This window comes from Cyanistes caeruleus, chromosome 7, assembly GCF_971803275.1.
Source record: "Cyanistes caeruleus chromosome 7, bCyaCae1.hap1.1, whole genome shotgun sequence".
Classification (NCBI taxonomy): domain Eukaryota; kingdom Metazoa; phylum Chordata; class Aves; order Passeriformes; family Paridae; genus Cyanistes; species Cyanistes caeruleus.
Window position 1 is genome coordinate 21,329,131 of NC_141707.1, and position 14,096 is coordinate 21,343,226.

At 52.4% G+C, this 14,096-nt stretch overlaps 2 protein-coding genes across 3 annotated transcripts; one reads left to right on the plus strand and one right to left on the minus strand.

Annotated features, from left to right (window-relative positions):
* Positions 1–5,839: 5,839 nt before the first annotated feature.
* LOC147652242 (uncharacterized) lies at positions 5,840–7,794 on the minus strand. The gene is made up of 4 exons (XM_086896714.1): positions 7,515–7,794; positions 7,039–7,287; positions 6,432–6,621; positions 5,840–6,065 (listed from the first exon to the last, which is right to left on the minus strand). Exons 1-4 carry the CDS (start codon positions 7,792–7,794, stop codon positions 5,909–5,911), a joined length of 876 nt encoding a protein of 291 aa, XP_086752840.1. The 3' UTR covers positions 5,840–5,908.
* Positions 7,795–7,873: 79 nt separating this feature from the next.
* Positions 7,874–9,698, plus strand: DLX2 (distal-less homeobox 2). Of its 2 annotated transcripts, none has more exons than XM_086896910.1 (3): positions 7,874–8,338; positions 8,536–8,723; positions 8,983–9,698. In XM_086896910.1, the coding sequence occupies exons 1-3, from the start codon at positions 8,014–8,016 to the stop codon at positions 9,295–9,297; spliced, it is 828 nt and encodes a 275-aa protein (XP_086753036.1). In that variant the 5' UTR covers positions 7,874–8,013; the 3' UTR covers positions 9,298–9,698. The 2 variants fall into 2 exon arrangements, with proteins under 2 accessions (XP_086753036.1, XP_086753037.1); XM_086896911.1 differs by having other exon boundaries at positions 7,875–8,338; positions 8,539–8,723.
* Positions 9,699–14,096: the final 4,398 nt, after the last annotated feature.

Consider the following 14,096-nt stretch of genomic DNA (forward strand, 5'->3'; position numbering starts at 1 on the left):
AGGTGGACATGCCACTAGCCAAGGCTGGGCCAATTAGAAATTGTGGTAATGCTTCTGCGATAACATATTTAAGAAGGAATCAAAAGTTGTGGCACAGTTTTAATTGCGACTAGAGAAGAGCAGAGTGAGAACATGTGAGAAGAACAGACACCAAGGTCAGCAAAGAAGGAGGGGAAGGAGGTGCTCCAGGCACCTGAGCTGAGATTCCTCTGCAGCCTGTGGTGAGGACCATGGTGAAGCAGCTGTACCCCTGCAGCCCATGGAGATCCACCTGCAGCAAGAGGAGGAGCCCCAGACTGGAGCTGTGAGCCCTTGGGAGACCCAGGGAGAGAAGGACCCTGCCCCCAGACTGGAGCAGCCTGTTCTTCTGACTTCAAAACACACATCGTGATTTTCAGAGGTGCTGAAAATCTAAAGCAACTGGATATAATTAATGTAGCTATAAAAAATTCCTAAGGAAAGCATCACTGCCACAGCCTAAATGTAACAGCACAGTCTTAGTAAAGCATTACGTCCTAGCCCAAACACAGAGCTCCTTATGCTTTATACTTTTTAAGAATTATAGAATAGTTTGGGTTGGAAGGGGCCTTAAATACAACCTAGTCCCATCATCCCTGCTGTGGGCAGGGACACTTTCCACTAGACCAGACTGTGCTAAGTCCTGTCCAACCTGACCTTGAACACTTGTAGGAGCAGGGCACATATCCTTGTGCAGTATCAGCCCCAGTCTGATCCAACACATACAGTACATTCAAAGTTTTGGGACCCATATACTATTCAGAAGCCAGGGTGGAAGTTTTACCACTCTAGCTGTTCTCTGCACCAGCTTCCCACTTGGATGCATTTATTGTGCAGAACGCCTCACTTCTGCTTAAATTAAACCATATCTAAAGTAAGGTACCCTAAAAGCCCAAAAACATTACTTTTACTTTCACCCCTTAATTTGATGCCACCAGTATTGTTCAGACAAGCCCTTAGATAAATATGCCACCTCACCTTCTTGGTCAACATGCAGAACTCCTGTAGCAGGCTTTCAAAAGTGGACAGAAAATTATCTATCTTTTTGAATAAATTCTCATTCTAATTTCAGCAACAAAATTGCACTCACATGGAATGAATAATTGTTACTCAAGAAAAATCAAGTCTTGTCCATACCCAATCTTTGGAAGTTAAAAGAGAACTCAGACCTAAAGCAAGCAAATCAAGAAAAGCAATTTCTTTTTAACGCTTCTCCCTCCATCAGACTAGATGTTAAGTGGTTGCCCTGACAAATAAGAATTGGAAATATAAAAATAAATGCTAAAACCTGCAACATATAAAATAGCATGTTTAAGAAGTATATCAAGCTTTGTACTACAGGATAAATGGCCTATCAGGATGCATCAGCATGGAACAGTGGGGACACCCTGTGGCCACGTAGAATCTTTACACGTTAATGTTCACATCCTTAATCCATTTTTCAACAACTTTTGCAAATTACATGCAAAGTCACATAAGGACTGAGTCATGAGAGGTCCTGAAGGCAATAGAATTTACATAGTTAATTTCCCACCTACCACTTTATCTCTGCAGTTGCTCTGCTCTCTCAGTTTTTAAGATCTTTTTTTTCTTAGATATTTTCTTAGCTTCCAAGCTGAAAAAAAAAAATAAAAAAATAAGGAGCTTGAGCTGACAGTAATGCATACAGGTAAAAAGCAACATTCTAATTTAATTTCTTTAGATATACAGCAGTGTTCATAAAAGGCATTCTCAGATCTAGGCATTCTGCAAACAGGAAAAATACTGAGATGAAATACATGTGCAAATCACCTGCCAATATTGTAATCGAAGCAACCACAAGAAAACAAAAGGCCAGTAACTCTTGTGAACTCTTGTGTTCCTTTCACCCCTTTCCTTCCAAGGGAAGAGCAGTTTCAAGATAGATATGTGTGCAGATAGGAGATGGAACACTCCTCGCAGACAATTCCCTGTTTTCATACTTACACAACAGACTTCATCTACACAGCCTCAAGAAAAGGTCCCCCAGCCAGTTCATGGGACTGCTGTGGCTTCACCAGTCAAGGTCATAGCAACACACTCACTTCTGATCACAATTACTTCACCACTTTAAAAAAAAAAAAAAAAAAAAAAAAAAGCAAATAAACTTCAAAGCAAATTAACTTTTAAGGTTTGTATGTGCATATTTTCTCACTACAGGTTTCTTTTAAATTTACAATTTTGAGTAATTAATCATTCATACTTAAGATGCCAACAAAGGCTGGGAATAGCCAGTGCCAAATCCCAGAGCAAGTATAAGTGTCTGAGTATTCCCATGAAGAGATTCTGCAGTTTCCATGGTCCACAATTTGAGTCAATTTAGTGCAGCATTCCAGATGGGAATGTAGCAATCTAGGATTTGCCCCTAGTACTTTGCAGCTGTACAATCTATTCACAAGACCTGTTCTTGTACACATCTTTAAAGAAAATACACATCTCATCCTTCCTTCCAAGCAAGACATTCATGTTTTCCATCAGGAACAGACTTTTTATTTCCCAGACATAGCAGGTGTCAGCTCAAACAACATCCTGCAGAAGAAAACACATTCCACACCTCAGGCAGTTCACTGGCACTACAAATCAAAATTCATCCAGTACCCGGAGGTGATGTAGCATTTCTGAGCTCTAAACACCATTGTCCACTAAATTGAGCCCTTAAAATAATCACATTTAAGCTAACGCCAAAGCAGTCTTGGTTATTCTCACTGTTAAAGTTTGGTTAAACTGTGCTTAGACTGCACAGATACAGGTTGTACAGATGTAACAGTCAAGCAAAAAAAAAGTTCTCTACTACCTGTACAAAACAAGAGTTCATAATGGTACAAATCTCAGCTTAAATCTGCTCCCACAAAATACGCCTCTCCTCTCACACTTGTTATCTACAGCAATATTAGAAATTACCTAATGATTCATCTTGAAAGCACTTTTCATGCATGTTCTTACTAAAGATTTTTTTTTTTTCATCTAAATATTCACACACAAAACACTTCCAACAAAGATTTTCCTATTGGCTGAACCTGTAGTGTTCAAATCCACTACAAAGTGGGCTTACAAGCACTTGCCCCAGAGTATATGTGTACCAGCAAGCGTGATTGCCCAGCCTCTGGCCAATTAACATTCCCACAAAGATTACTTTCTAGCTACCCTACCAATCTCATTCTATTAAGGAAAAAAAAAAATCCACACAACCACCACAAAAAAGCACACAGTTTTTGGTTTTTGACAGTAGTATTACTTTTGATACATCTGGTAAAGAAAAAAAAAAAAACCTGGAAGCCCCAGAGATGATCAGAACATGTTCAAGGGCCCTACTGCCGAGTAAGGTAGAATTTCAGTCTTAAAGGAGGCAAGAGGGACTGTTTGGGCATGCTCTGCTTTACACCTAAAACCCACAAGGACTGCTGCTCTAGTGCCTTCAGGTTCTGCACACAGACCTTCCTTCCCACACCAAGCATCTGCAGCAATTATTAGACCCAAGAATGTGCTGATATTAGACATTCGCCCCAATGTATCAGGCTGTGTACTTCCTCAACATTGTACAAAGAAACAACTGAGAGACACCTGTGCTAAATAACACCAGACTAATCCACTATTAAAAGTCACAGTTTGTGCTCTAGTCTGCAAAGGTTTCTGCTGAAGAAAAGTGCTGAGCTGCCACTGAATCATCACTGAGAAAGATAATCTGAGACCAAGACAGCTTAATAAACAACTCTGAAAGGATTTTACAGAACCCATGTCTCATGTCATGCTTGTATAAGCTGTTTACAACAAGGGGCTAAGAAAGGAATCCTCAGGGAGCCACACAAGGGGGCATATTCTTCTCAGAAGAGTTATGTGATTTTTGGAATGAAGAATCTGATGTATAGATGAATGAGACAATAAACAGTTTTTAGAGAGGAAAACGATAACACTGGATTCTGAAACTAAGCACAGCAGGTAGCAAGCTTACAAGGGTGTTGAAAAGATTCATACAATTTCCCAAAAGCTGATATACTTAATCCCTTGGAAAAGGAAGATTGAACTGTTACTATCACTCTCAAGCATAATACCAGATTTCATGAGTACAATACAAGCATGAACCCTTCTCATGGCTTCACCTGGCACATGATTTATATTACTCTACAATTATTAAGGCAAATGCTCAGGACTATACCATGCATTATATCACTATAAATCCACTGGAAAGCATTTCCCTTCGCCATGGAAAGAAATCCATACTTGTTAACATACTACTGCAGTAGAGACTGCTTTTGTGCAATAGTATCAGAAATAACAGGCCCATCTCTTAAGATTCACCACATTCTTGCTGAAGTAAGTGATATGGTTCAGTCAAATGTGGATCCTAATGAGTAAAATAATATTTAAAAATACAGCTGATTAAAAATTAACCTAATTCTTAATCTTAAATGCTGTTCTCTTCAACTGAAATTTGATATAAAACACTGTGTAACAACTTGTTTCATTGGTCCCTAAGTTACATCTATACCACATACATACAGTCAGGATACCAGCCCTTAAGTGCTTTCACATTTTTCTCAGATGAAGTCTATTTCAGGAAGAGAATCATAGGAATAATAGTTAATAAAAACATTAAACAAAATATACCAGCCCAGAGTTACCATAGCCACTTCTATGAATCATATACAACTGCCTTTTTTGAAAATAATAAAAAAAATAATACAAGCTGGTCAGTTGGAGATGATGATGATTTTGAAGACTGGTGGTCCTCTCTTGTTTTTATACACACTATGTTTACCATACTTGATAAACAAACTATGTCCACAGTCAGCATGAGGATGCTTCTAAAACAAACAAGTCAACAACAAAAAAGTCAGCTCAATTGTTTTGTTGCTTCTGGCAATAAGTGCTGTATATTCATATAAACATCATGACCAAAACTTTTGACCACTGAATTGCTCTGCAGCGAGAAGGCAAGCATCCTTCTCCGTCTGCAACTGAATGAACAATGTATATAAGATATATATTTTGTAACACACAAACATTCCTTCTCACAGGATATAAATAATAACACATGATCTACTATACCAAAACCAAGCAGGATTGCCGAGTATTAACAGCAGGTACACAAAACACTCCTACTCCCCTCTGATTTTTCCCTCACTCCCCAGTCTCTCTGGGTCTTGTGGTAACATTCATAATTCCCAAAGCAGGGACAAAAAAAAATAATTAAAATTACATAGCTCGACACAAAAACATGAAAACACATAAACTCTGGATCAGCCTAATACCATTATTTTTTAAACTCCTAATAATACTATTATATATTCTTTGACTGATTCAGAGAAGTGTGTCGTAAAACATTCATGGTAGTCAAGTTGTCTCTCACCTAAAACAAGCCTTTCTCCTTCCTTCCTGCTGCCTGATGTCATTGCTCCCTTAATCATGCCTTTATTTATACAAGTTGGTGTTTAAAACAACTACCTCACCAAAAAAAAAAAAAAAAAGTTCAAGTAAATTAGAAATAACAAAATCAGATCTACAAGATCAGCCATGTGAATAAATTAAAAGTTAATTCCCCAGTGGAGATTCCAGCAAGTCTGTGCCTCCACATAGGCAAAACAAACTGCAGAAACAAAGCCATAAGACTCTGGAGAAGCTATCATTTGACAATTTGTGAGTCGTGCATCAACTTATGAGGAACAACTTGCACAAGAAAGACTATTCATCTAAGCTGAAGCAAACAAAATCATGGCCTTTAATTTTTGTACAGATCACTATGTACATGTTGTATAGCACTATTTAATTTAATTTAAAAATAAAAATTGCCGCATAGAAAGACAAATTCCGTAGTAAGTCTTTTGCTTTATTAAATCCTCAGTATGAGATGAAATGTTCTTTTTCCTTTGTATTTTTAAACTATCTCACACGCTTCAAAACGTGAGTAATGAAGGGTAGCTGGTTGTCCCGCTGTTTGCCGAGAGCCACCAAACGCTGTCTGCCCCTCTTCCGTGCCAGCCAGCGGCTCTTTCAGACTGCCGGCCCTCATCCATCGACGGACAGAAATGGTCCTACAAAGATGTCACTTTTAGATGTCTCCTATTGAGATAACAGAACGTTCACGCTGCGGATTGCAGAAACCGGTTTCCTTTTGCACTAAGCACCAGCTATATTTAGGAGAGTCAGCAACACGAGAGCCACTGCTGCGGGCACCGAGTTCTCTCCGTGACCGCCGCTGCTCCGGCCCCCCCGGGCCCCGTTGGCCAGCAGGGCCGGGCGCCAGGTTCCGCGGTTATCATGCCGATTTCTGGGCACGTCGGTTCCCGCGGAGGCCGCGCCCGGGGCTCACCGCCGCCTCAGCCGAGCGCCCCATCTCCCTCAGCCCCACTCCCGGGCCCACCTGCCGCTGGCAGACGACCAGGGCCAGCCCCGCTCACCTGCGCTCGTCGAAGCGCCGCCACCCCGGAGGCACAGACGGACAGGCTCCAGCCGCCATCCTCTTCAAAGCAGCCGAGGCCGGGGCGAGGCCGGCCCGGGGCGGGAGCGGGATGCCCGGCACCGGCACCGGCGCCGTGAGGGAGCGGCCCCGCCGGGCGGGGAGGGGCGGGACGAGCGCGAGGAGGGGTCCTGTGGGGGCACGCGCGGGCTCGTGAGGGGGCTCTCGGGGCGCGCGGGGATCGCCAGGTACGCCACGTACCCCCGGCCCTTGCAAACAACCCCCGACGGCGACAGGTCACTTTTTATTATTTATATATATATATATATATATATATTATTATTATTATTTTTTTTTTTACCAGTTTTTGTGGTACACATTTGCAGCTGCCCTCGCACCAGCGCCGCCTCCCTCCCTGCCCGCGGTGAACACACGTGAGACTCCCGCAGGGCCGCGGCCGCACCGCGCAGCCCCCGGCAGCGCAGGGTCCTTCCTCCTGAGAAAGGAACGCGCTCCCTGGCAGGCGGCCCGGCTCCGGGACGGGACAGTCGGGCGGGGGAAATAACACAGAAGAATAAAAATCAGTTCCGAAGCGCTACTCAGCGCACCTGGGACACCATTCCAGCTGCTGTCCCGCGGCGCTGGCCCCGGCAGAGGGCGGCCAAGGACAGCGCCGCCGTGCCCGACCGACAACGGCCCGCACGGCCTCGGTGCGACCGCGAGCGGACGGGGCAGGGAGACGGGCAGCTCCTGGCGGGTGCCTGGCGCCTCCGGCCCTGCCGTTGTGCCTGGGCTGCAACAGGCGCAGTCAGTGGCTGCCGTGTGGAGGGACGTCCCGCGGGCACCGTCAGCAACTGCTGTAGAAAACACGCGTGCTAGGTGGATTGTCGCCCCTCCGCGTGTTACGTTAAGGAGATTTCACTGGAAAGCTCTGCCACTCTGGCACAGAGAGCTGTGTAACACAGAGTTACTTATCTCCCGCGAAATGCACGCTCTCCCAGGGTCAGAAGAGCTGAGAGACCCCCAAACGCGGCCGCCCAGCTCCGCCCGCCGTCAGGCGCGCCCGCGTGGGGATGCCGCTTACGGGGGGACCGATGCGCGGACCTTCCCCTGGAGCTGCCGGACATACGGGGGCACATATCAGACACAGCACGGCAGAAGCGGCCGTGCTGAGCCGCGGTCCCGAGCCCTCGCTGCCAAGGATCGGACCGCCCCGTGCAATCAAAGGGGCAGCAGCCTGAGCCGTAGAACCGGGAAGGCCCCGGTCCCCGGCGACCCCCGCGGCCGCTCGTCCCCACGCTGGGCGCCGCTCCCGTCCCGCACTCCGCGAGCCCGCGGGGAGCCGACGCGGGCGGGCTCCGCATTGGCTGTTGCTAGGTGACGTACGCCGCGCCACGTGACCGGTGTTAAATGCCGTCCCGGCGGCGCGCGGCTCGCAGAGTCCGTCCCGCTGGCGGCGGCGGGAGCGCGGCTGCACCGCCCCGGCGGAGCGCGGCGAGCATGGTGGCGCGGCTCTGACCGCCTGTCCCCAGTGGGGCCGGCCGCGGGGCGGCGACCCGTGCCCCGGCGGGCGGGGGCGCGGGATGACGGGGGTGCTGGAGAGTCTGATGCCGGACATGCACACCAGCCAGATCTCCGCCGGCAGCTACCACCAGCACGGCGGCCTGCACAAGCCGCAGGAGTCCCCCACGCTGCCCGTCTCCACGGCCACCGACAGCAGCTACTACACCAACCAGCAGCACGGGGCAGCGGGCGGGCCGCCCTACGGCCCCGTGAGCTCCTACCCCTACGCGGGCGGCGGCACCGCCCCCTACTCTGCCAAGGCCGCCTACGACGTGGGTTACGGGGGCGCCTACGGCTCCTACGGGCCCTACGGCAGCAGGGCCTCTCCAGCCAACAACGACTCTGGTACGTCCGAGCCCCTTTTGGGGACGGTTCGGTTAGCCTGGCGAGGAGCCGATCGCGGCTCTGGGCGCGGGGTGGGCCGGGAGAGCGCTCGTCCCCTGTGGGTCGCCCCGACGGGGCGGGCGGTGATGCCGAGCTGTGAGAAGGGCCCGGGGTGGCGGGGGCGCCTCGTCTCACTGGGGTTGCCGTTTCTGCCGCAGCAGAGAAGGAAGACTGCGAGCCGGAGATCAGGATCGTAAACGGGAAGCCGAAGAAAGTGCGGAAGCCCCGGACCATCTACTCCAGCTTCCAGCTGGCGGCTCTGCAGCGGCGCTTCCAGAAAACCCAGTACCTCGCCTTGCCCGAGAGAGCGGAGCTGGCGGCCTCCCTCGGCCTCACCCAGACGCAGGTAAGGCTCTCCCGCCGCGGGGCCCCGGGCACGTCCCGCCCCGCCGGGGCCTGTTGCCGTCCAGGGTGTCGGGTGCGAGCGTGGGAGGAAGGCCGGCCCATGGCGCCTCGACGGCCCCGGGGTGGGAGTGCAGGCGAAGCGGCAGCGCCGGGAGTACTCGGGGCTGCGAAAGCTGCGCGTCCCTGCCCCGCCGCGGGCGGTCTGGGCGCCGGGAAGGCGCCGCAGAGGCAGCGGCCGCCTGACGCTCCTTTCCCCGCAGGTAAAGATCTGGTTTCAGAACCGCCGCTCCAAGTTCAAGAAGATGTGGAAAAGCGGAGAGATCCCAGCGGAGCCGCCTCCCCGCCGCAGTTCTTCGCCACCGTCTCCCTCCTCGCCCCCTGCCTGGGACTTCGCTCCGCACCCACGAACCGCGGGCGGCGCCGGCACTGCCAGCCCCAGCCCCGCCGCCGCTTTCCTCGGTAGTTACTCGTGGTACCCTCCGGCCCCCGGCGGCCCGGCGCATCTGCCGGCGGCCGCTCCCCTCCCGCAGCCGGCGCAGCCCCCGCATCACCACGGCAGCGGCAGCATCTTCTAGACACTGTAGAGACTTGAGCCCGCGGGCCGCACCAGGCGGCCGCGGGACACCGACGTGTAGCACTGGTGTTCTGGTGAAGCGTGGCTCCGGCCCCGGCCACCCCGGCAGAGAGGAACCGCTCCGCGCCCCGTCCCGCCCCGCTGCCGCCGGCGGTGGGGCCCGTGTGCATTCGACCCCGTGGGGTCCTCCCTCCCGCCGTGAAAACAACCACGCTGCGGAACAAGTACTGATCTCCCTCCCTCTTCTCCGTCTATCTTCCACCTCTTCCCCGGCATTTTCATCAAACCACCGGTGCAGAACTCTGGTTAACTTTACTTTTTATTTTTTTAAAGTTGATAGGTGCCTTTGCGGATAACCTCACTTTAATGTTGGGGATTAAAAAATAAAACGATAAAAAAAAAGATAAATAATTTTTATATGTAGATTTAAAACAGAAGCCTCCCGTGTTTAAGGTATCCCTTTTAGCCGTGAACGAAACCGTCCGGCGGGGGCGGGGGCCGGTCGCAGGTGGCGGTGCCGGCGCGGCTCCGGCCCGTGCGCTGCCTTCGGGCCGATTTTGTGCCCCGATGGGACTTCCCCGGGTCGGGCGCCAGCCGCAGCGAACCCTCCTCTCCACCCCACTCTGTTCTTCCCTCGCCGGCAACCTAGCCACCGACATGCCCCTGATCTGTTTGATGTCTAGCGTCGTGAAAAGAAAAAAAAAAACAAACGGTATTTTTGGTTATTTATTATGGAAAACTTATACAGTCATTAATGTTTCTTTTACAATAAGCAGAGATTATTTAAATAAATTATTGTTTCCATGGTGCCCACGCTGAGTTTTTGGGGGATGGGGGAGGTTGAGGGTGTCGATTTGGACCTGGGCGTTCTCTGGGAGGGAGAGCTGCGTCCCCTCCACCCCCTCCCCATTGTAACTGTTGCCGCAAGCCTGCAACTTCCCCCCTCCTTCCCGTCTTTCCCGTCTACAATAAAATCTCGCCCCTGACAGTCTTCTCGGCGAGGCCATGAATCACTCAGCGCTGCCTGCAGCAGCCCAGAGCTGCCCCCCCGCTTCCCCCTCTCCCGCCTGCTGGCGCCAGCGACATTTCACCCGGGACAGACTCCTGCCGTCTCACAGCTTCCCAAGGCGGTCCGGAGGGGTTTGGGGCAGGGTTGTACCCGGGATTCGTAGTAGTCCTGGAGCTGGTCCTCGGGTGCGGCCCTGACCCAGAGGCATTTCGCGGTGTCCCACCGGCAATGGCACCCAGACCGGCAACCTGCATGGGCTCTTTGCTTGGGGCAGAGCTGGTGGCTGCCCCAAGCCCCTCTGTGGCGCTTCGAGGGCTGGAGGTACCTGCTGGACTCTCTCTGAGATGTGCCCCGCGAGGACTGGAGCCCTCAAGCCCCTCAAGCTGTTCCCCTCTGGGAACAGCCCGTCACCTTCATCCCACCTAGCTGAAATCCTCTGGGATGTACCTTGTAAGGGCAGCATCCCTCCAGGCTGAACCCCTTTCAAGGCAGCACCCCCTCCAAGCTGCAGCTTCATGGGCTGTATCTCTCGAGGGCTGGATCACTCCAGGATGTAACTCTCTGGAACACTCTCTACACCCCTCTGAGCTGAGCCCTCCCTTTGATGACCTTTGTTGCACCCTTCGGGCCACCCCACTCGGGATGTCACCTCCCGGCTGTGCCCCTCAAGCTGTAACCCTGAGGGACAAAGCCCTGCGGACTGCATCCCCGGAGGCGCTGTTGCTGGAAGAAGCAAAAGGGGGTGAAAGAAGGGATCTCTGGCCTTCGTCACCACGAGGACCCTGCCATTCTTGAAGAGGGCACGGAAAGAGAGCCGTGCGGAAGATCCCGTGGCAGACAAGATGATGAAGAAGGCCCAGGCCAGCTTGCCCGGGGTCGGGAATGCGCAGCCTGGCCGAGACTCTTCCTAGAGGCCTTGGCATGAGGAGCCCGGGCGGGGCTGGGGAAGGCGGAGGGGGGCGGCCTCACAAGGAGAGACATCGGGAGGAGGGGGAAAAGAAGGGGGAAAAGAGGGAGGGGGGAAGAAGGGGGGAAAGCGGGAGGGCAGATTGCTTCTGAGAGCTTGGGGAAAGCTTGGGGCGAGGGGGGGCGGGGGTCGAAGGAGGAGTGAAGAAAAAACAAGAATGACGGAGGGATGTTGGAAGACGAGAGTCGGGTGCAAAGAAAGCGTGAGGAGGGAGCGGGACAGACAAAGGGGAAAGCGGCAGCTGCCGTCCAGTGCCGGCGATGACCCGGCGGCGAGGACGGGGACGACAGCCCAGAGCCTCCCCAAGAAAAAGAGGGACCGACCCATCCCATATCTCTCCCCCCCTTCACCCTCCAGCCGGCCGTGGGGAGACCTGGCGGCCGCAGTCGCCCGCTTCGGCCGGGGAGAAGAAACTTCCCCGCTGGCGGACGGCGAAGCGCTGGGGCGGCGAGCACGGAGCGGGGCGAGCAGCAGCGCGGAGCCCCACGCCCCCGTGCTCCGGCAGGAGCTGTGCTCCCGGCAGCGCGGTGCCTCTGCGGGCTACCACGGGGGCCCGGGAAGGGGAGAAGGGGGATACACCCCTTTGGCAGGTGACAAGTTTTGCCAAATCCGTCGTCCGGGATGCACGAGGAACCCGTGGGCGCTGGCCACGGCCGGGAAGGAGACGATTCCCATTCTCGTTCCATCCTCGTCTCCCCGCCCCATCGTTTTCACAGGGGTTTCTGTCAGTTAAATAAAGTTCCCCCCACAAACATCTGCGCCTCGGTCTCTCCTGCCCAGAGTTTCCAGTTCTCAGCATTGCGGAGCGGGCTCCGTGGGGTCGGGCAGGATGCCGACAGCGGCGGGGGGTCCCTGGGACAGGGACCTGCCCAACGTGAGAACGCTGTCGGCGGTCGGGGAGCAGAGCACACCACACCCAGGACGGGAGCCTTCGCGCCTTCTTTCTGTCATTTAGTATTACATTATTTATTTAATTATTACTATTTATTTGCTGCCTGCTGGTAGCAGTCCTCTCTGGGCTGTCCGCACCTGGCATGTGCGATGAGGTTTTTCGTGCTTCAGCATGCCCGTATCTCCCAGAGCCCTCCCAGGCTCCGTATTTCACCCGCTGCTCGCATCCCAAGATGCGATTCACACCGTGCGGGGGTCGGCGATATCAAGCGGATGCAGAGGAGCGTTACAGCAGCTCCGGCGCGCACCGCACATGCACACGTATAGATAGATACGCGTGTGTTCGTAACCTGTGTTTTTTCTGCTCCTTTCCTGTCCGATGGGACGGGGCAGGCACCGCAGAGAGCCATGATCCCCCTCACAAGTTGCACGGGGATCGGCCGCCCGGAGCCGGCCAAAGTCGCGGGGAGCAGGATAACCGCAGGAAAACCGGGGGCGAGACGTGCCCTGGCCTCCGCAGCACTCCGGGAAGGGTTGCGGAGCGGGGGAGGGAACCTGGTGGGGGAGCTGGGACGATTCCACCCCACGTCCCAGGGTCGAGGTTCCCCCTTCCGCCCCCCGTGGGGCCTGGTCCCGGCACCGGACCGGACCGGGCGGGGCGGCTGAGCGGGAGCGGTCCCGGGGGGGCGACCGGGGTAAGTGACAGCTCCGCGAGCAGCCCGGTCCGGGAGGGCGGCACGGCAGCCGCCCGGCCGAGGGGGCACCCTCTGCCCCCCCGGAGCACGGGCGGGGCTGGCCGGGCTTGTACCGTGGGGAGGCAATTTACTCATTTGCCCGGTGAAAAGAGAAAGCACGAGAAATTCAATTAAAGCGGCTCTGGCAAAAGGAGTTATTTGAGGCATGAATGTCTCCCCTAAAGCTGCAGCAATCATGTGGCATTAGACACTTCCGGAATCCTATAGCCAACTTGAAAAATCCCAGACCCCTTTTTTCCCTAATTTTTGCTCTGATCTGTAATTTTATCCACATTTGCACTAGTTTGAGCATTCTGGCTCTCCCATCTGAAAGCCTGCAATTACTATATAATTCTTCGCAATTTCACATGTCCTAATATGGACTGTAATTTTTGCGCAAGACAATTTCCTGCTATTTCAAGCATCAACATTGTCAAAGTTGTATGTACATAATAAATGGGAATATCAATGCATAGTTTTTAGCATAACATCTTGACTCCTCGATAATTATATCCGTTCGGAGCCTACGCAGAATTAGCCTGAATTGCATGGTAACTGCTGCTGCTTTAAAATTTTTAAAAATTACTCATAATTTTCCCAAAGATTACCAAGATCTCGAGTGCACAATGTCATCAGCGTAATGAAGAGTAAACATTTATGCTAATAATCTGCAATTTTTTTCATCAGCTATAAAGACAGAGGCTATATAGCAGAAAATTTCAGTCATATTCTGCAAGAGCAGAGCTGCAAAAAGGCTGCTGCGCTCAGAGGCATGTGCATCTCTGGGGGATCTCAATCCACATTTGCACTCTCAGGATATTATTATTGTGCTCGGCTTTTTTTTTTTTTTTTTTTTTTTTTTTTTTCCTTTCCATTTCTTTCTCCCTCCCCGATCCTCTCCCTCTCTCTCACACTCTCTCGTTCTTCTAACTTTCGTAGCAAAAAGCCGCGTTCGGTCCTTTGGTTTGTTGTAAAGCAAAGACTTGTGCCCAGAGCCTCAGGGACTGAGGCGGAAGGTAAGGGTGGCGACACAGGCTCCTTTCTCGCGGGGGTAGGTGAGTGTACGGGGCGCAACGTGGACGGATGCCCCGCGCGGCCGGGAGACGGGGGGGAAATACCGGCGGCGGCTCCGCCGACCCAGCCTCCCCCCAAAACTTCCCACCGGCGGCACCGGGGCGAGGAAGGGAGTGGGACGGCCG

Bases quoted from the DNA above. Each gene is read 5' to 3' on its own strand.
- DLX2 (XM_086896910.1), top strand. From the start codon at position 8,014: ATGACGGGGGTGCTGGAGAGTCTGATGCCGGACATGCACACCAGCCAG. The intron at 8,339-8,535 runs GTACGTCCGAGC...TTTCTGCCGCAG, and splicing joins TCCAGCCAACAACGACTCTG to CAGAGAAGGAAGACTGCGAG. The intron at 8,724-8,982 runs GTAAGGCTCTCC...CTTTCCCCGCAG, and splicing joins TCGGCCTCACCCAGACGCAG to GTAAAGATCTGGTTTCAGAA.
- LOC147652242 (XM_086896714.1), bottom strand. From the start codon at position 7,794: ATGCGGAGCCCGCCCGCGTCGGCTCCCCGCGGGCTCGCGGAGTGCGGG. The intron at 7,288-7,514 runs GTAAGCGGCATC...TGTTTTCTACAG, and splicing joins GTCCGCGCATCGGTCCCCCC to CAGTTGCTGACGGTGCCCGC. The intron at 6,622-7,038 runs GTGCGCTGAGTA...GTGCCCCCACAG, and splicing joins CAGCTGGAATGGTGTCCCAG to GACCCCTCCTCGCGCTCGTC.